Below are 21113 nucleotides of genomic sequence, written 5' to 3'. Positions count from 1 at the left end.
TGCAGGACCCTGTCCTTCCCATCACCGTGTTTATTGCCTTCGCACCAAGCAGGAGGAACACTTACCTTGTTGCCGAGATTTACATTAGCATTTCTAGTAAGAAGCAATGACACCATGTCCACGTGGCCGTCCTGAGAGGCAAGATGTACAGGGGCAATACCCTGTCTGGTTACAGCATTGGCATCAGCACCATATTCCAGCAGTGTAGTTGCTATGTCCATCTGGTTTTTCTTGGCAGCTATGTGCAGTGGTGTATAGCCATTCTGTCAACAGAAAGCACTTCATTGCAAGCTACTCATTAAACAATGTGATAAATCACTTTCCTGAACCCACTCAACTCTATGAAAGTCATTAGTTCTAAAAATGCAGTCAACCATAGTCAGATACAATATTAACTAGTCGTACAAAGCTTTAAGCGATCTGGTTTTGAAAGTACTGCTACAAATAAGAGGATTCTGAAACTTTCAAATTTGGGAAAAAAATATCTGTGCAGAAGGGCACAACCTGTAGCAATAGGAATTTGAGTTTCATTTCACAGGCATTTGCTACTTTTCCTTAAATGTACATAAAATCTTTAGCAAACAGAAGAGCAGGATGTGTGTTCATAATTCAGAACAGCTGCTAATTTTGTTTTTTTTTTTTCTCATTTCCCAGTGTGAATAAAAGCATTATGAAGTACAGCCTTTCCTGTAGTACTTACCCTAACCTTACTTGACAGGCTGTTTTCGTTCAGATCAAGGGAAGTTTAAAGCATATAGTCTTGCATTCTCTTTATTTTGTATTACTTCCAATATATGTACCCAGTGAGACTATCGCCACAACTAAAAATGCAGTACCTGTTGCAAGACAAAATCTTATAATTCTAAAAAGCATGGCTTTGGCGGAAAACTGATAAATGGATATAAAGAATAACTGATTAGCACGCAAATGCTAAAACGCTGACTAAGATATGACCAGCTTTTGGTAGAGATTGTGATGCCTGTTTAATCAAGAACTTTCTGTCTTTCAGAAATGTGTTAGCCCTCATCTTAAAGCAAATGGCACATATGCATGTGACTAAGGAAAAAGGTTGGGGGGATGAGACCCTAGCTGCATAAGCAATTTTTATAGTATCATAAGTACCGTGTGCCTCTCAGATCACACAGCCCAATAAAATCTATCTGAAGGCACAAAGCATTCACCGGGCTTGGTCCCTTCCTGCGCCCCACAGGACAGCGGGGCTGGACTATACGGGAAGGCAGGTCACCACAGGTGCAGGGTGATGCAGGTAGGAGCAAAGGAGAAAGAAATACACAGACACACAAATGATTACAAGAGAGCTTTAAGAGTAATCTGGAATTGAGAGATGCACAGCACTAAGTCCACGTGGAAAAGGTTCTGTAACCTTTCAAATACAATTCAGATTCAGTTCAGACCTTAAATACTAAGATATTTCAAAATGACACCTGGGCAACGGTGCCACAATTAATAAGGGAAGTATACAGCCACTAAATTTTCACTTTGAAGGTAAAATGCTTTAGGGAAAACAAATACAATCCTCTCCCTTAGACTTCCTGCGTGACATTGACATGTGAAACAGCCATTGCCACATTGCAGCTATTAAATCCTAAATACTACGTGCTAAAGCCTACATATGTGCTAAAATTATCTTAAATGGAGCTCATATAATTGAAATGGACGTCATGTATATTCTGTAAAATAACAAATGCAGTTTTCAAGGCTTTTCCTCAGAAACAGGCATACATTTCTTTCAGTGGAATGGAAAGCAGCAGGTTGCCAAGAGAAGGCAAAAAGAGAGCTGAAAAATAAAAGCTGAAATTCAGCTCAGTCTCGGTCTGCATCTCCTCCTCCTAAGAGCTGTGCTCTGCCACTACACATAGATGCAGAAGGGAACAGAGAAGTTTGGAAGGAAGGGTACTGGGTTATTCTGGCTGCAAGGGAAAAGAGGTAAAAAGGGAAAATGGTTAAAGATGAAGGGATAGAGAAAAACTGAGGCTTTGGAGGTGGGGGGGTGAGGAAGACAAGTGTTATAAAGTGGATGCCAAATCAAAATTAGGCACAAGCCTAATTTTTGCCTATAAAAAGGAAGAATGGTTCATAGGAATAACTGTATCTCAGCACTGTACTCTGACATAGTCACTTCCTATATCCTTTCACCAATCACTCTTCAAGGCAAAAGCTGCCAGGCCAGGCTAATGAGCCGCTCTTAAGATCTGTGTTAAAGACAGGAGTGTCACAGAAAAAGCAACTGCGGCTGAAACTAACTGTGGAGTCGGTGATGAGATATGACATAACACATTTATTTATTAGACCACATTTACAAAAGAAATGTGAAATCATCTGCTGTTACCAACATCAGCTTTCAGATGACTGCACAGTGAATGCCTAAAGCAACAAACATGCTACTGTTAATTTTATTTAGTATTGATGCTCTACTCGGTGTTGCTGTGGCTCACTTGGTGCAGAACACTAACAAACACTTTCTTTTAGGGAGATGTAGCAGGTACTTGAAAGCCTGAAGTGGCAGCTGCAAAACTGTTTTGTTGCAGATGGGGAAGTTAAGGTGACCTGACAGGTGAGTGTGTACATAATATTATACCATAGTCTATAGTGCTTCCACCTTCGTTTGGACTCCCCAAGACCTTGGCAGTGGCTGCTGCAATCCCTGCCCCTATAGGATACACAGCTTCCACTGGCAGTTTCTTTTAGTGAAAACTGGGTCAGTGTCTTCTCATCCCCTTCAGAAGGCTCTTTCTTCCCCACAGTGGCATTTAAGAGTGCTGTGTTGCAGTAGTAAAAGATCAGAGATCACTCCAGTTCATCTCCTGGGGCACTGCTCTGGCAGATTGACACTATCGACATTATTGATTTTAAACTGTGCCATTGCTGCTGGCAATCCATGTTTATTTAACTTTCCTCTCTTTTGCACTGTAAACTTCGGGACCTACCACATATGACAGACTCCATCCCCTTCTTTAGCCATGCAGAAGGCCTCTGGTGTTATGGCTGTGTTCAGTCATGTGTGAGAGGAAGGCAATCAAGGAGAGCTGTCTTTCTATCTATGATACTGGCTTTTCCACTAGCTCTTCCTTTTCTGCTGTGGTTTTCTGCAGTGATTTTAGGGACATATCTGGGTTATTTCAGATGAGGTAAGGTCTTTACACTGCAGTTGAACCTACAAATGTTTCAACTGTTTTCTTACTGTTGCTGTTCAACTATCAATTATTGATCCATACTTGAAATAGAATCCATAAAAGTTATAGACACTATCAGCTTCCTTAAATTCTTTCTTCTACTCAGGGCTCGAAAACATTGAAATATTTACTCTTTCACTTCCCCTGAAATCTTACACTATGTGTTGTTTTGCCTACAGTAAACTGCAATAGAAGCAGAGTTGTTGTTTTATTTTCTTACCATTTTTTTTACATTGTGGTGGAAGTACTGTGAAGCAGAATAATTATGTACATTGTACTGAGAAACATATCAAACCTCAGAAGTCATCCTGTGGCACAATACAGGGGAACTACCATGTACAGCAAGGCATTGACTCCAAGCTTGCCCTGCACAGATGTTAAGATGCAATGTTGTAAATTGACCGGCTTGGAGAAGGTACTAAGGAGACTGAACAAGCAACAGAAAGGCTTAGTGTTTGCTGAGACTGAACTTTATCGCAACTAGAGTTTTTCAATGTTTCTGCACCTAGATTTGGGGGGTGGGTGTGTGTGTTTCTACTATTTTATTCACCTGCAGAATTATTCTAACAGCTTTATGTGGTTGTGAGACATTAATAAACAAGAACACTAAGCCCCCTGAAACTGCAAGAATATAAAGCCTAGAAAGAACAGTGGTAGACAGGGAGTAAAGTGACACAAAAAACCTAGGTATTGTTCCCCCAGAGTGACCAGTACTTGTACCTTGGCAGACGCATGAGGTGAAGCTCCCTGGTCCAACAGTAGGAGTGCCACTTTTTGATTATCGTAGTGTGCAGCTACATGCAGTGGTGTTAAACCGCTCTAAAAACACATGCAGAACAAACAAGTGCTGTTACAGACTCTCTCCAGGGAAAACTTAAAGGTTTGGACAATCAGAGTAGATAAGGTGAAAAACACATTTGTTATTCATTCATGTATTCAGAATCTCTGATAACTTTAGAATAATAAAAAAAAGAGATTTGAAAATCCTTACTGAGCTGTGAAAGCCCTTTTCACTTTTCCCTGGGAAAATGAACAGAGAAGCACATATCTGTGCTGCCCCCAGGACAAAGCAGGTAAGGAATTCTGACCCTGAGGTCAAAAAAATGTTTGGCAATGTGTTTCTTTTACTGCAATGGATAAGAGAACTGTTCCTTGAATCTGTAAAATTCCAGGCTGGGCTGGTTTAAAAACCATGAGGTCCTACTGGGCTTTGCCCTCTGTCATGAGACCTGGGGGAGCAGAGCCAGATGCCTGAATGCTCTAAGGACTGTGAATAGTCTGGGCAGGAAGGCAGGGAAAATAGTTTGTCTAGATTCCCCCGGATGGGTACAGAGAGGACATAAATTTGTTGTCAATTAATGACAATAAAAGTAATTTTTGTCAAAAGTTTGCTGGCTCTTGGCCACCCCAGAAGGGGTTGGACTACTACATGAAACCCATTCTAGCTAAACCGAGGCTGTGGTACTAGTGTGATGGTAAGTAGGTAGAAGGATATTATTAGAATATTATGTGCCTTTAGATATTTGCGGTGCAAGTGGCAATAGCTTCTTCTGTCCTACCTTTCCAGAAGCATCAGGTGATGCATTCTTCTGAAGCAGAAGGTTGGCTACCTCAATTTTCCCATATTTTGCAGCCACGTGTAGAGGAGTAAATCCTTTCTGTAAAAGAGAGCAGTTATATAGGAGCTTTGTGCACTTTTTTGCAGGGTAAGGTTTGTGTCTGATCTACAAGGATAATGCTGTTTCCACCCATCCACTTACATAGTCCTGAGTACAGGCAGCAAGTCTGCAGATTCCCAGCTGCCCTGGCAGGTCCGGAGGCTCTCCCTTGCAAGGTAAAGCCCTATCTACATTAAAACAACTGTAAAAAGGGAGTCAGTTCCTTTCTTCACACCACCGAAGACCCAAGGACAAGACTGGGTAACAGCTTATCAATTCTTGTCAGGAATTTCTGCCCTGCATTCCTTTCCTTCAGAGAAAATGCATGTCTGATCACTGGGATACGTGATACATCAGGCTCTGAGGTAAAAGCATGAAGCTTGGCACCCTTTTAACAAACTGCAGCTCATTCTTACATTGATTTTATGTGTATATGACACAGCATTTAATTAATGACAAGTAGCACTTGCTACTGGTATATTTTACTATTGAAGTTACCACTTTTGCAACTGCCTTACCTTGGTGATGATAGATAAAGATGCACCATGATCCAAAAGAACAGAAGCTACATCTTCATGTCCTTCTCGAGCAGAAAGGTGCAGGGGCGTATAGCCAGACGTCGTAGCTGCATTTGGAGATGCTCCTTGCTGCAGCAGCTGCTGTACTATATCAGCTTTTCCCAGCCGAGCAGAAATGTGCAGTGGTGTTTGGTCATCCTAAACATAAAGAAAACAACACAGACCTATATAAGAAAACTAAGGCTTATATTACAACAGAAAATTCTTGCTCGGATTCTATTCCTTTTGAAAACTGCAAACGAGCATTAGTTCTATCGAGATCTTACCTAGTGAATATCGCACTCTGGCTTTCTCTTTGTTGTATAATAAAGATATCTTGTGCTTTGCTGATACATCACAAAATATTCCAGACAGGTACATAATCCATACCAGTAAATAAACCAAACAATTTTCTTCTTAATCTCGATTTGCCTCACTTTGCTTTGCCACTAAGGTGCATCGGGTTTCCTGTTGATTTTGAGACCTTTCCTAAAACGCAGCAAACACACAGCTATTCCTCACACCTTGATCTCTTTCGTGATTCCCAGCAACATCTAACAACTCAATCAGTTATCTAGGATGACCTGAGGTGCTTAGCACGTTATTGCCTAGTAACTTGCATTAAGTATCATATGTTGTGCTTTTTTATTGAATAATTTGTTTCATATTTTGCAGATAACTTTACAGTGGATTCAACTAAGGATAAAGCATGGTGCTGAAATTTGTTGTCATTTTCTCACTGCTCATTCAGAACACAATAACCCTAGTAGTTTTAAATTTAGGACTTGCCCTGTCATGAGTCTCATTGCTTATTTATTTTCCTTTTGTGAAAATATTGTGGTTGGTTGTGACCTTGTTCTGAGCGTCTACTAGATAATTTCTTCCTCAGTCATTCTTTGGGTTTGTATTTTGTCCTCTCCATTCTCAGTTATACAATCTTTGGATTAAACATACTATTGCAACAGTAGGACCAACTTTATTTTTTCCTGTTCCTCATACATCTATTCAAACATCTTTCTCTCCCCATTTTTCCCTCCTGAATTTCCTACCTTTTAAGCTCTGCTACCCCACATCCTGCAGCAGAGTAGTTCTGGGGTGTTCTTGGCTAGGGAGACTTCTGTCCATGCCCATCCTACAACAGTGATTTTACACCTTCGGGATTTAGGATGAGAGAGTGTCAGGATGTGAGTGCTACTCCTATGCAGGAAAATTCTCCTCTGACTGGCAGAGAGCTTTTATAGTTCTTAAATGTTTCAAGTTTATGGCTGTTTCCCACAATTTTCTCACAGCTGATGTTGGCATTGATGTATAATCTATTACTTGTATTTGGTTGTTTATAATAACAAATTGATGACAGGCAATTGCAGTCTGCAGACATTAATTCATTGTGTGAAATTACTTAGAAAACATTTGTATGACTGCACTTCTGAGCGCAAGCTGTTCACTTTCGAGTCTGTCTTTGGAGATTTACAGGCCACATGATTCACTTCTATTGTCAGACTGCTTGCAGATGTGAAGCATACCTGCTAGAAATATTTAGTCAGAGTTCCTTATAAGTAGATATTCTTACTAGTTACTCTATTTGTGAGCCAATTCACAGCTGATAATTTCACAAAGAAAAATAGATTTCTTTGAAATTGCATTCATTTAATCACTAGCTGGAAAAAAAAAAGTTTTCCTGGTTTTACCTATTAAGACTGATATTTATTGCACCCATTGATCTCCATTCCTCTGTCTCTTTCCTGAAACTCTTCTATTTCCATAATTTCTTATATTTCTTCATTGGCTCTTGACCATTTCTTTTCCCTTCCCCCTTATCTTGCGCAATTGCAATTGTTTCTATAGGGTCTGTTCCTTCTTTCAAGCCCTATGCCACATCCTCTCACTGCGCCTCCTTACTTTAGGAGGTGTTCTTTAGAGTATAACTGTTTTTGAATGCATCCAGGCTGATGCTTTAAGGACATGACAGGAGACACCAGCACCCTATGGTTTGCAGTTTTGCAGAACTAAAGCAGATTTGAGGCATTCCTCCTGCTCCATGCTTCCCACCCCAGAACAAAACTCTTCAAACACATAATAGTTTATATTAAAAGCTGACAAAAAAAACCCCACGCATGGTAATAGCTTGTCATCTCCCGCATTCTCTCCTAAACGCAGATCACTAAAAAAGTACACAATGAAGTATCAGTGGTCATTACACCAAGGCCCTTGGCTTAGTCTCCCTTTCTCTTCCCAAAAGACACATGCAAGATGAATGTGATTCCTTGCTTTGTTAAATATAGATAATCTAGGATTATACCTGGACCATCACCTTACCTTAGCTTTAGCCTCCACCTGGGCTCCGTTTTGTACCAGGTATCGAACAACCTCTGTTTGGCCAGCTCTGGCAGCCATGTGGAGCGCTGTTTCTCCTCTCTAGCACACAGCAGCAAAAAAAAAAAAAAAAAAATCATTAAAAACACACTGCAGAAAAAACAAATTCCAACATATTCTATAAATACAAAAATAACTGGTGACCAAATCTCCACTAGAATATGTTGTGGCAGTTGTCTGTGAGGAAGATGGGAGATTAAGTCAATATATGACCTCTTAGCTGTGCGCTACAAAGTTTATTTCAGAGTCAGTTTCCCAACACAATAGTGTCTTTGTCATTACCCTTTATTTACTAGCATTTTACTAACAGCATTAAAAATTATGTCCATTTAAATATACCCTAATTTAGTTAAAAGTAAAAATTATTTCAAATTTTGTATACGCAGACACACATACATTTGGCTTTCCTCCTGCTATGCCCTATGGCCCTACTATCATTTGTTATTTGACAAGCACTGATAGGAGCGAACAAGAGGGAAAAAACAATCATTATTGAGTACATTAATCTAAGGCTACATGGACTTAATGAAAGGCAAATCCAAGGAAACCAGAATAAATTCAAGAGGGAAACGGCTTTGTATGTTTTTGGACATCAGTATGTCTTTAGGTACGAACCTGCTAATTTACAAAAAATAATTTACAATGATGTTGCATTTTTTTATAGTCTAATAGAGTTAGCAGATGAAGACTTTAATAAAATACTGTTTTCTAACCACACCTGTGTATGGAAGGTGAAAGGGAGATTTTGGGGCCAAACTGCTAAAAATAATCAACAGACTTCTATTTTCCCCCCATTTCCCAACTTTCTAGTATCCATCTAACAATGACTTCAGTTGTTACACACGCCCTGTGAGCCCTGGGGCACACCGTGCACATCCAGTAGAAAAGCACACTTGTATGGCTGTATGGGCACAGGCAATATGTCCCGACAATCTGCTGCAAACTGTTGATAACAGCAGAACTTTCCTTAAATGGCAGGCCCCCGGGGTCTGGGGAAAACAGTGTTCCTCTGTGAAATAAACATCTCAAAAATTACATATGAGAAGCTACAGTATGCTCTCATTCTTTACTTTAGAAAAAAAAGAGAATAGAGTCTTTTTTGGGGTTTCCTCAACCTGTCAAGCACCTCCCGAGGACTCAGCAGGCTGTGCTACCCCGTGACTCCAGCAGGAGCCACAACTGCTGTGGAGGTGGATGATGAACACCAGAATCAGGCGCTTTACAGTAGTGCTGCTCCCAGGTATAACGTATTCACAGTTCTGCCATGCTGAAAGGAAACCTATTACCTACCACATTGGTGGTGTTGGGTGACGCTCCATGATGCATTAGCTGCGATACAATATTTACATGTCCCATGAAGGCAGCAACATGGATTGGAGTTAGGCCCGACTGAAAAGCAAACCAAAATCAAACATAAATATCTGCTTCCACACTACTTTACAAGAATGCCGTGGGCAAAAAAGTTATTCTAAAGTAAGTAAACTCAAGTGCTTGCTTTTCTGAGAGGATCTTGTCTTCCCCAAAACAATGTACATATGGTTAAATTAAAGGGTACACAGAATTGGAAACACCTATGAGTATGATTCACAAGCAAACATAAAACATTCTAGGAATTTAGTAATTCTTCATCAACTAAAATAAGCTATAGCTAAGCAAGATTTCCTCCTTAAGTTTTTGCTAAATATAATTTTGGACCGGGGAAAAAATTTAAAAAATAAAGGTAGAAGCATTCCTGGTACAAAGACAAGACTTTCTGGAACACTCAGTTAATGCAAAAAAGATGCAGTGTCCATTGTCCCCACCAAATCCAGTTGCTTTTAGGTGAACAAAAAGGTCTATTGAGCTTAGTGGTGAGCTCCATCCCTGCTGTTTCTCCAGGAGAAAGGGAATTCAAAACTGTGGCATCCAGCCCAAGAGGCACAGACACAAATGACGTGGGCTAAAGAGAATTCCCCCTTCCCTCAGGACCTTGTGGCACCATCACAAATCTGCACCACTGCCCTTATATAAGATATAAGACCAACTGGAGAGAAAGAGCAGGAGGGAGAAGGGGAGGGAAAAAAGGGAACAGTCATTTAGCAGGGCATGACCTCAAGGATTTTGCTTTAGAAATCCAACCAATAGTTAATATTTCTCCACACAGAATTACCCTAAAGCCTTTTCACAGCTGCTTCTTCACAGCTGTACCAACAGTCAGCCAGAGACTGCAGAAGGGAGTTTTACTACCAAGAGAAGGAGAAAGCTCAGCGCATCTCTGGAAATCCCCTGATTTAGGCAGCTTCTTATAGATGTACACAAGTCCTGGGAGGGTAGAGGTGAGGAAAACACACTTTTGTTCCTTTCTCATGAAGAATGACAAACATGAGCAGGAAAACATGAGTGGTTGAGTATGTTATTCTTCTCCCCATTTCACATAATTTAGTAAATGCTTTTAAAATAACAGACTACAGGAAATACAACACATGTATCATCTTTGGTCATAAACACTAACTCATACTGCAGAGATTCAGGCCTGCAGCTAAAAAAAAAGGTGCAGTATCTACAAATGGAAGTATGGAATCTACATTAAAAACAGAATTTACCATAGAAAAGGTAACAAGCATTACTGTTAATAAACAGTTTTATCTGCAACGATGACTATTTGTGACATTTGGTACCATTTCCTCTTGTTGCATTTGCATTGTTTAGTTACATCTTGCAGCGAATACTTGTTTACTCTCGGATGTCTTTGGGGAGGAATACTCTGAAGCTGTCTGACCAGTTTGTTTTGATGGCCAGATAGAAACTTTCTGAGTAGGGAAATAGCAGCTTATGGATAGGTGCTGAGTAGCAGCTTCTAATTCTGTCTTGAAAGGTTGTTACCACTTAGACAGCCAGTGAAAGAGGCAGGTGGGAAGATAGAGCCCTGTAGTTAAGTACCATAATGAATCTCAACAAATGCAGTCCAACGTGGTTTGAGATCATGGTGAGGCAGCAATAGGAAATAAGGGAAGAGCTCTTGCTTTTGGAAAGTTTTTGCTTGAAAAAGCATTGCAGTAGATGTAGATCAGACTGTTAACCTGGTTCACGCACACGAGACAGTGTAGTTAAGTGTTGATGTTGCTTTTGCTCTCTTAATTCTTTGCATTTAAAGGGGATAAAATGGAATAGATTGGTTTTCTACTTCCACATTGACTGATTAATATAAGGACAGGCATCACATCTCTTCTGTTAAGGTTCTCTTTATGCTTCTCAGTCATTTGGTAACGTGACTTCAAATTAGACTCTGGAAGTTTCATGTACAACTGCTACGGCTTTTAAAAACTAGTCTGGAGACACATGAGCTGTAGTAAGGACAGGTAGGCTCCATTCTCCCTCAAGGAAGCCAGGAAGGGGGCTGTATGGTTTGCTAATGAATAATTAGAACAAAAGCCCATGCATCAAGTGAAACTCCATTTTGGGGAGATGAACTGCTTCCAGTTGTACCTTGTTTAATCAATGGAATGGTTTACCATTTTCTAACCTGACTTCTTGCACAGTGGTCACACACTCATATATGTGACCTTTCCTCCCAACTTAGTAGAATATACATACACATAGACAAACTAAATTTTCCATAGGTACTTAATTAGTCTCTAAATTGTGCCAATAACTGGGTGTAGACTATCTCATGCTGATTGAAGTAATAGCATATTGATTCCTGTCTAGTTGATTTATGATGAATTGTGATGCTGGGTGACTATAACTTCCGTGTGGAAAGCCAAAACAAGCTCTGAATTAAACCACCTTTCAAAACAGGACTTGAGTGAAGCACAGTCTTCATCTTGATGTCCGTAACAGAGTGAATTTAATCTTCAATGCATTAAATTACAGGCAAAAATTGACAGAAATTACAATCTTTTTAAAAATGTTAATCTTGTTATTCCCACCATATTCCCAAAGTTTAACAATTATGTGTTATGATCCATTAGGGTAACTGACTTTCTTATTCAGTTTTATTATTTGGTAATTAGTTGAAAATAACTGTTGACTTGATTGGTACATGCTCTTTCAGAAATATTCAAATATTAATCGATATAACTACGATGACTTTTGTGGGAAAGAGAGACAAATGTGAAAAGACCACTTCTTACCTCAGTCACAGCTTGAATTGATGCACCATGCTTCAGAAGAAGTTCCATGACTTTTATTCTGTTCTTCTTGCAGGCAATGTGAAGAGGTGTGAAACCATTCTGTAAATGAGAAAGAACATATTTTTTGATACTGCACATACCATAAAAAAGTAGAATTGGGTATGGAATTCATATAAAACATTCCTCTGTTTTAACAAAACACCTCCCAGATTTGTTTTGGCTTCACTAAATTTTTCATGTAAAAGAAAGAAAAAAATTCTAAAAAGAAAGAGACATACTTCATATAGCCAGTTTTGCTTATGAAATATATTGCCCACTCCAATGAATAATTTCTTTTTAAAAATTCTCCATTCACCTACAACTATAAAAAACTTCATTTTTGCTTAGCATATTCATTCTTAATGAGGTGGAGTTTTTTGTTAAGAGTTTTTGGGGAGTTTGGGTTTGGTTTTTTTTGTTTGTTTTCTGTGGACTTTTCATAACCACTGGTAAAAATAACACTTTGCCTTTACAAGCTCCGGCATTTAGATCTTCTTTTAAACTAATCTTACTACTTCCACCCCATTCCCCCAATTCATTACCTACCAATTTACTGTAATTACAATTATTTTGACCCTTCCTTTAAAAAAAAAATTTGTGTGTGCAGCAGACTGAACATTTAAAATTGCCCTCTTATTTAGTGTGACGTGATATGACAGAAAACAAAAAGGAAAACAAGTTGTCCAGGGCATCCACAACTGGTTCAGTAACATTAGTGCACTGAATGCTGATGCCGCTCTGCATATTCATCAAAAAAGCCTTTGCAAAACAATTCTGAAATCAGCTGACAGAACTAGTCCCTCAGATCTGATCAAAATTAGCTTTTTTACCGTAAAGAATATTGTATGCTTTTGTAACATGAAGTCACTGCAATTGCCTGTTCCAGTTAAGTGCGAGCAGCTCTCAACTGTCTCCTTAGCAGTGGACAATGTCCAGAGTAAGCTCTGATGTGTTTCAGGGAAGAATGAGCTCAGGCTCCAGGTACTACACACTCAGGCTCTTTCTACTTAATCATCCTCAGTGGGGATCAGGACAGAATAAAAGGGAACGCTAAAAGGTTTAAGGGAAAAGGAAAGTTGTGGCTAGGTTACCAGACTACTGAGAGGCCACTGCCAGCAACTCTGACAAGCTAAACCTGATGATGATTTGATTATTTCAGAAGGTGAAAATAAATATTACAGGCCTACATACCTCTCAACTTGCTGGTTATAGTGAACAAAACCCATATATCATAATACCTTGACCTAAGACAGCTGAAGATGGGTTGATCTGATGCAAAAAACAGAGGGGCAGAGGGAAGAAAATCTATGGAGCCTAAGCTGTTTTCAAGACAGTCAATCCCACCTGGCTTGTGAGGGTTTCAGCAGCTCACATATTTCAGGAATTGAATGAGTTAGTAGCATCAAGCTGTGAAACCAACAGTCAACCCAATTAATGTCAGAATGTAAATTTGTTTGGAAAAATTATTGCAAAACAAATGAAAAAGACATTTTAAAAACAACTGATTTCAAGTATAATTTTGAAAAAATACATCAATGCATTCAGTTTGTGTGCAGTTAATTAAATTAACAGATTTTGTTGCTGAAGTTGTTTTTAAATTAAAAAGCCACATGGCTCCATTGACATAATTATAAATACCACAGATATTCATTATGTAACTCATTCCTACTTTTTACTGCTTTGCATCTTTGAGAGCTAATAAAAATTCTGTTTTAAGCATTGCTGATTATTTTCTCTTTACAAACATTTAGAAAATTAGAATTCTCTACATACCAAAAACTACAGCAGTTATATCTGCATCTGCTTCATCTATCCAGAATCATACCAAGCTACCAGAAGGCAAAAGTGCCTTAGTTACACTAGAAATTCATAAATCACTGTTGACCATCCATAAACAAAGGTCTGCTCTGATTGCATGATACATTATTCATACTTTGAACCTCAAGCATCCTGTCCTGGGCTGTAGTAATACAACATTTCCTCACTGTCAATGATCAGCAGGCAGAAAATAACTCTCAAATAAGTCTCACTGCAACTTTGGAAGAATGCTTAGCTGTGAATAGTAACCCGCTGTGTACTCACCAGTGCTTTGGCATTAGGATTAGCTTTCTTGTCCAAGAGAACCTTGGCAACTTTGTAGTGGCCACAGTGGGCGGCAACATGCAGCGCAGTCAGATAGTCATTAGTGACGTCATCTACAGGCACGTTGTGCTGAATCAGAAGCTGAACACAGTTTAGATGATCTCCTTGTGTTGCCATGTGCAACGGAGACAAACCATTCTGTGAACAAAAAGACCCAGCACGGATGGGTTATAGGATGCTCAGAGAAATTGAACTCCTTACGTTGTTCTTAAAGCATTTGTTGCATGATGAATTTTACAAGCCCTGAGAGCACACAAAATAAACCTAACACCTTCAGTGTAACAACGAGGGCTCTTATTCTAGCAAAAGCCATGTGGGATTTGGAGCTTGTTCAGTTAGAGTTTGTAGGCAGCTCTACATTTAAAAAACCCAGTCATGCCAATACCAGCAATGCTCTACACATAGCTTATTTCAGCCAGCATAACTCAGATAAATTGCTCAAGTTAGACAAGTTATGTGAAGAACAGCACTGTGTCAATTTTTAATACCCTAACCAGGAAATTGCTGGGTTTAGTAGCTGCATTAAACTCATCACTCTAATGTAGACTGCATATACCAAACATGACAGAGCATCTCTCAGTAATCACTACAAGCTTCCCTCACCCCTCCTCTAGTGTTTTCCTGAATTTGGGTTGTACACACACCTTGCACCACATTAGACACCTGTGGAGACCATTCATTCTTCCCAGCCAACATGAACACAGCAGCAAAAGTTTCAAGTGCAACAAGGTTGAAAAAACCTGAATGAGACCACCATGATGTGACCTACCAGCAGAGTGGTAAAGCTCTGTTTCATCAGGGAAACTCCTGAGAGACATTCACGTTTAGGAATAAAACCTGTGTCAAGGATTGTTTCTTGCACTGCTTACAATAGTTAATCAACAAGCTGACAACATATATTACACTTCCAGAGTAAAAACAAGAGAGAAAATTGTCAGAACTTTGAAGGACTGACCCTATTTCGTGATAAAAGTTTGAAAAAAATGCCAGAATTAAAGAGGTCTTGTTAGCAGAGATACATGAGCTCTTTAGACAAACCTCGACACACCTTCTTCCATTTGTATTCCTTTGGTTTGGTTTTGTTTTGGTTTGTTTTTTACTTGCTTTGTCCTTCTAATGCTAAAATTAGATTCAAGTGCAGGAGCTATTCTGGTAACACACAACAGTATCTAATCTATAAATGACCGACAGTACACTGTGTTTGCCATCATGAGGAAACTGAAGCTTTTGCTCGCAGATGCAGTGCCCTCATGTGACCACAGTTCGCAAAAGCAAAGTAGCAACGTAGAGCCAGCTGAGATCTCGGGCTCTCTGAAACAGATGATTTCTTTCTTCTTCCTTCCCATGGCCATATCGTAACATTAATGACAAACGTAAAGGTGGAAATACACAGTGAAGTAATTTCTAAAAGTGACATGGAAGAAGGATGAAAGCAAACACGTTAATACTTTCAGAATTTGAAGAGTTTACATTCAGTGCTGAGAAGCAGACATTCTTGGACACAGTTATATCTTTCAAATAAGATTATCTCATGGGCATCTCACTTGTGATTTATGTTGGCTTGGATAAGCCTCTCTCCCATTCCCAAAGACTACTACAGCAATTATCTGCATGAAAGCTTGACACTAGCAATGCATTTTAAATGTTTTCACTGCCTTCTGGTATAGCTAAACAGAATAATAATAATAAAAAAGATTAATTTCCCTCAGTCACCGAGCCCTCATGATAACAGTTTGTAACTGATGATGCTTTTTTAGGTGATAGTAAAAATATTAAACTTTATACTGTGCTGATCCATTTTTATGAGAAAGAACCTTCAGGTGAAAACTGTCATTCTTCACAGTAACAGCCAATAAACCACACTTATTAATGGAGTAAGAAATTGAGAAGTTAACATGGGACTCCCTTATAGGGCACACTTGTACAAAAGAAGCTGATGTTGCTGGAAAAGAAGGGAAGAAGGAGAGGAGTCACACGTCAATCTGTGAAAATCAGCAAGATGCTTGACAAAATTCTGTCATGGATAAGAAAAGTACAGAAACTAGCCAGAGTTTACATAGAAGTGAAAGAGACAGGACTGGATGCTAAAGAAGTTGATGAAGACAAAATATCATTGGAATATTGTCTTTTGCTCTGACCTAAACCAAGCTTGCTCTTAATTCTGTCATAGAAGATGCTCTGCAATCTTACACAAACAAGTTAATATTTCAATGCCTTTGTCTTTCCACTTTTGACACCAAAAAATTACACTTGACAAACATTCTGCTGTGTCATATTCATGTTTTGAGAAACAATCCACCAATGACCGTAAGAAGTGATTTAGCACTTCACGATGGAGCCACTATATAAACAGTTATATTTTATTGTTTTTATTAAGATTGCCAAGCAAATATTAAAGGTGAAGAAGTTCAAGATTAATCAAAGATGTTGACAGTCACATGATACCTTAAAATAAAAAACAGAAGAGGACCACAGAGATGAAATAGAGTATCAAATGCCTGACTGGGCAAATATAAAATTATCAGTGATACATAGCTTATTCTGTAGCTGTGTCAAAGGACTTCAGTTGGAGAAAGTGCCATTAACTTGGGGGGGGGGGGGGGTGTCGAAAAAAGAAAAGAAGAAAAAAGGAGGAGAGCCAAACAAGCCTAGAAAAACAGTAATTAAAAAGAGATGAACATAGCTACACAGACATGTCATTTCTCACACTGAAAATCATTGGCACACTTAGGACTAGAATCTGGTTCTCCTTTTGCTTGTAGAAAACCCCAGATAATCCATGAGGTCATTGCCTCCCCTGAAAATAAGCCTAAGGTTATTCCAGAGTGAACAAGGGTCAGCACTACAGTACACAATCTCTAGCAGGAAACAGCTATCAAACTGTGGTCCGGTTATTCTTCTGGAAGAGTTTTACATGATGTGACAAAACTTTATGAAGTTCAAATTCTTTCAAAGATATGCCCTATATCCAATAATATATGACTTAATTTGAAGAGAATGAAGCCACTTATTTTGCAGAGGACAGTATTACAGTTTAGTGCCAAATGGATGAATTCATTTATGTCATTCAGAGGCACCACTACTTCTTAGCTCACCTTCTGAAAATGGTAGAATTAACACATCTGAGGGAAACTCAGGAAGCGCTGCATTCTTCTGTTCAATTTTTAACACAAAACAGTTTTCGCTTTTTCAGCACTGAGTCTCCCATTTTGCAGAATGTGTTTATATAAGCCTCTGCAGTTCAATGTCCAAGTCTTTCAACCTTGGGCCGTTTCAAACCCAGTATCTCCTCTTCTCATCTGCCTGATTTTGGCTAGTGAACTGTGGGGCCAGGCATGTGAACCTCCTCAGGAAAAGGAACAAATTCATAACCTACAGGCCTTGAACAGCAGGTTAAGTTTAGGGGTAACACCTGACAATACAAAATCCATGAGACAAAGAAACGTAATACCTCAGGACAGGCTCTAATTTATGATGGTGGAAACCAAAGCATTGGGGTTGACATTTTTTTTCTTTTAAGTAATTAACTGAGCTACCAGAGAGTGTGAAAGAGTCTTACTCCTTGGAGTATGAGCTCTAGGCTCTGAGAGTGGCAACGGTGCGGAGATGCACCCAAGGGGCCCTAGGCAGCCCTTTGCTGTCTCCCCCTGCTCGTAAAGTTTGCAAGTCAGGGCTGTGGGAGTCCATGGAAACTCCACATGCAGAGGATGGGTGGATTCTGTCTGTCAGATTACCCATGACAGCACTTGCCGGTGACTCACTGAGCAGAGGAAAGCTGGTGCCAACCTCCCCAAACAAAAGCTAAATATATTCCAATAAGGGGGACAAAAAAACAGAGAAGAGGGAGGAGAAAAGCAGAATATAGAAGCATACTGAGACAGAATAGGACAGGATGACAATAGAGAGAAAAGAAATACTAGAAGGAAACAAAAACTGTTGTTGGAAATATATTGCTTGCAGACTAAGAGAAAACATGTAGTGAAAGGTTATCCTGGGAAAGAAGCTCTACAAACTGCACAACCCAAATGTCAACCCTGAATGAGAACGTAGTGGTGCTACAAAGCAGGCTGCTGCACTGAGATTAAAATCAGCATAACGGCAGAGCAGAGACCACCACCAGAAGAGTTCTGGCAGGTGCATGCTTTAATGCCAACCCTTAGGCCTACAGCAATCTGTGAACCCTGGCACTGGTGATTTGAAATTCTCACGAAGAATTTTGTATGATAAACTGTAGAGAAATAGAAAGTGGAGAAACTAGTAATCAGGCGAAGTCCTAAGGAAATATGAGCTGTCTCTGCAAAGAGACATGGCTCTATTTTTATCTCTGTCTCTACTCTAGCCTCAGGGTAATTTGGTGCAAGCTGAAGATAAATTATAATCACTGTGTATTTATTCCAGGATAGATACAGAGATTTTCAGCTACTGAAATTGTGAAGGATAGGGTTACCATACATGCCTTTTTGGTTGGCACATAAACCTTTTCTTGTGCATCTTGATTTAACACATTTTACATACGCAGACGTGCTCTACATACGGCATTCACTTTGGAGATCTCCCACACAGTTACTTTAAATAGCTATGAAATAGGAAAATTATTGTCAAACCCTTAAATATATGAGACATGCAGAATTACATACCCCCCCCCCAAAAAAAAAAAAAACAAAAAACAAACCAAACAAACTATAAGGATTATCCCAGCAGAAAACAGTACTCAGTTACCTTGGTTTTGGAAAGAATAGGAGCACCACGATCCAGCAGCATTTCTACAACCTGTTCATGACCACTTCTTGCTCCACAGTGGAGGGGTGTCAGCCCATCCTGTGGGACACAAGCATTACAATTGATTAGTTTCAGACACAGTAAAATCTTGTGCGCTTTTATAAAGACCTATGACTTCCCAAGGAACTAATTCATCCAGCAGGATGCTCCTCTTACACAACTGAAGAGCTGAACCTGTTTATTCAAATGGACAGCGTATGTTTTTGCTCTGATTTTCTAAACATGTAAATAGTCTTATTAAACTGGTGCTCGTGCAGTGGGCCACCTCCAGGCCCTCACTGTACATGCAGTAAAGTGGTAAATGCACATACGAAAAAAAGATGAGATTGCACTTCAGGTACTTTGCCTGCACGCCTTTGAGAAAACCGGGCCTTCAATTTGTCAGTATGCATCAAAATCAAGGGACAGTCCTTTTGTCTGAGAGGAAAAAAAAATCAAAATCTTTCCTACTTAGGCTTTTTTTATTACACTGATTTTGACAGGTTTCTAGCAGACGAGAAAAATGTCTTAAACCCAGGTGATGAAAGCATATTGGATTCACTTCTTTCTCTTGTCACGTAGACTGGACTTGTGTGACTTCCAGCTGAGTGATGGATCTAGAGTCAAGGCATAAAGTCAATACCTCTTTTTTGTAGTAGTATCATCATATTAGAAATACATTCCTTAAATAAGAGGAAGACTCTTTTTAACATTAACAAGAGTTATTCCAAACTGATTTAATTATTCTTTGACCTGTAGCATGTTTACAGTGCTCAAGTAACCTGCTGTACATGAGCGCTATGATGAAAGATAGCACATATGCCTTTAGTAACTGTCAGTAAAGTCACATGCAGTTTTTCAATGGTGTATGACATAGAGCTTGTTAGAAATAGTAATGTCATAGATTAAAGAAAATAAGGAAGAAAACCGAATGTTTTCAGAATTAGTAAGAGCAAACGTGATTTGTTACAAGCAAAACAAATATGCAGGAGATACTGTCACACAGAAACAATATTGTATTTTCACTAAATATGTCAAAAGAGAAGCCTTTATAAGAAACATTGAAATTAATAAAGAAGGTAGATAAATATTTATTAGTTTTCTAAACACAGCTCATAAAGAAAGGGGCCTTTTTTCCAGTGTCTTCCAGCACTCTTATAAACACATATGTTGTATTGTCTAAAATATGTATGTCACATCATTTTTATAAAAAGGATTGTCTAAAATGCCTTGTCACACATCCTGCGCTCACCAACTCATGCACATACACACCCTCTCTGTCTGTCTCTGTGTGGTAGTAAGTACTATCAAGATACCTCCTTAGATGTATTTTCCATGCATAATTATAAAATTCTTTCTTGCTAATTCCTAAACCAGTACCCTCTACTAGAACATCAGCTTAGGGCCTGCAAAGTGTAGAGGGCAGCTGGGAAGAGGGAAGTAGCAATTCAGAGAGCTTTACATTGTGCTGCTTCTACTTTATTACCCTCTTCTAACAAGCCTATGAAAGATAGCAAACCAAAATTGTTGTGATTAACTTTTTCTGCTAGTCTCATCTAAAACTTTTATGGCTCTCATTGTGCATGGTCTTCCAATTTAAGGCATATGTTTTTGACATAAATGAAGAAGAGATTTTCGTTCAGACTTAACTTGATCAGGACTCAGGGAGTCATTTGTTCATGCAAGATAAACATAATTTGGCCCACTATGTTCTTACTAGCTTCTCCAGAGCTGATGCTATTGTCATTTCTGTTTTCTGTTACTTCAGCCCATGAAGTACATGGAAGGGCATCTTGTTAAAAAGATACTACACCAAATAAAGATGTATTGCTCAAAACATATAAGTAAAGACAAAAAGAAAAGATATGAAAACCCATGAATGGCACATTTATCAGCTGAGTTGCAAATATTTTGCTGTAGCTTCACAAATGTTTAAAAAGGTAACACTTATTTTCCATACGAGTAGTTTCCACAGGCAAGGGCACATCAAGTACTGAGCGGGACGCAAACAAGTAACGTAAAAATATCACCACAAAAAAACCCCAAACCAAACCAAACAAGCAAAAAACCCCAAAAAACAACAAACAAACCATATGGGAAAGAAAACAAAAAACAGCAAAGCTAGGTAACTAGAGACCTGTAGGTAGAAGCTGAAGATCATGTACATTAGATCGTTCGTTCTTTTTATTTCCTATAATTATCATGTTCTCCAGGCACATCAAAGAAACATACTCAAGGAGATCAGGCACAAAATTTTAAATTAGAGAACACTTTCCAGAT

General features: G+C 39.1%; 1 protein-coding gene across 20 annotated transcripts in view; it reads right to left on the bottom strand.

Annotated features, from left to right (window-relative positions):
* ANK3 (ankyrin 3) overlaps positions 1-21113 on the bottom strand; it is a 374167-nt gene that overhangs the window by 97681 nt on the left and 255373 nt on the right. For all 20 annotated transcript variants that reach the window (XM_055721313.1, XM_055721318.1, XM_055721322.1 and 17 more), the window contains 9 exons: positions 18795-18893; positions 14016-14213; positions 11895-11993; positions 9073-9171; positions 7726-7824; positions 5371-5568; positions 4754-4852; positions 3915-4013; positions 66-263 (listed from right to left, as the gene is read on the bottom strand). In XM_055721313.1, coding sequence (XP_055577288.1) covers positions 66-263; positions 3915-4013; positions 4754-4852; positions 5371-5568; positions 7726-7824; positions 9073-9171; positions 11895-11993; positions 14016-14213; positions 18795-18893 — 1188 coding nt within the window. The remainder of the gene's footprint in view (positions 1-65; positions 264-3914; positions 4014-4753; positions 4853-5370; positions 5569-7725; positions 7825-9072; positions 9172-11894; positions 11994-14015; positions 14214-18794; positions 18894-21113) is intronic.

This window comes from Falco cherrug, chromosome 9 (assembly GCF_023634085.1).
Source record: "Falco cherrug isolate bFalChe1 chromosome 9, bFalChe1.pri, whole genome shotgun sequence".
Lineage (NCBI taxonomy): Eukaryota > Metazoa > Chordata > Aves > Falconiformes > Falconidae > Falco > Falco cherrug.
Note: the sequence above shows the minus strand (reverse complement) of the source record. Positions and strands in the feature narration are given on the sequence as shown.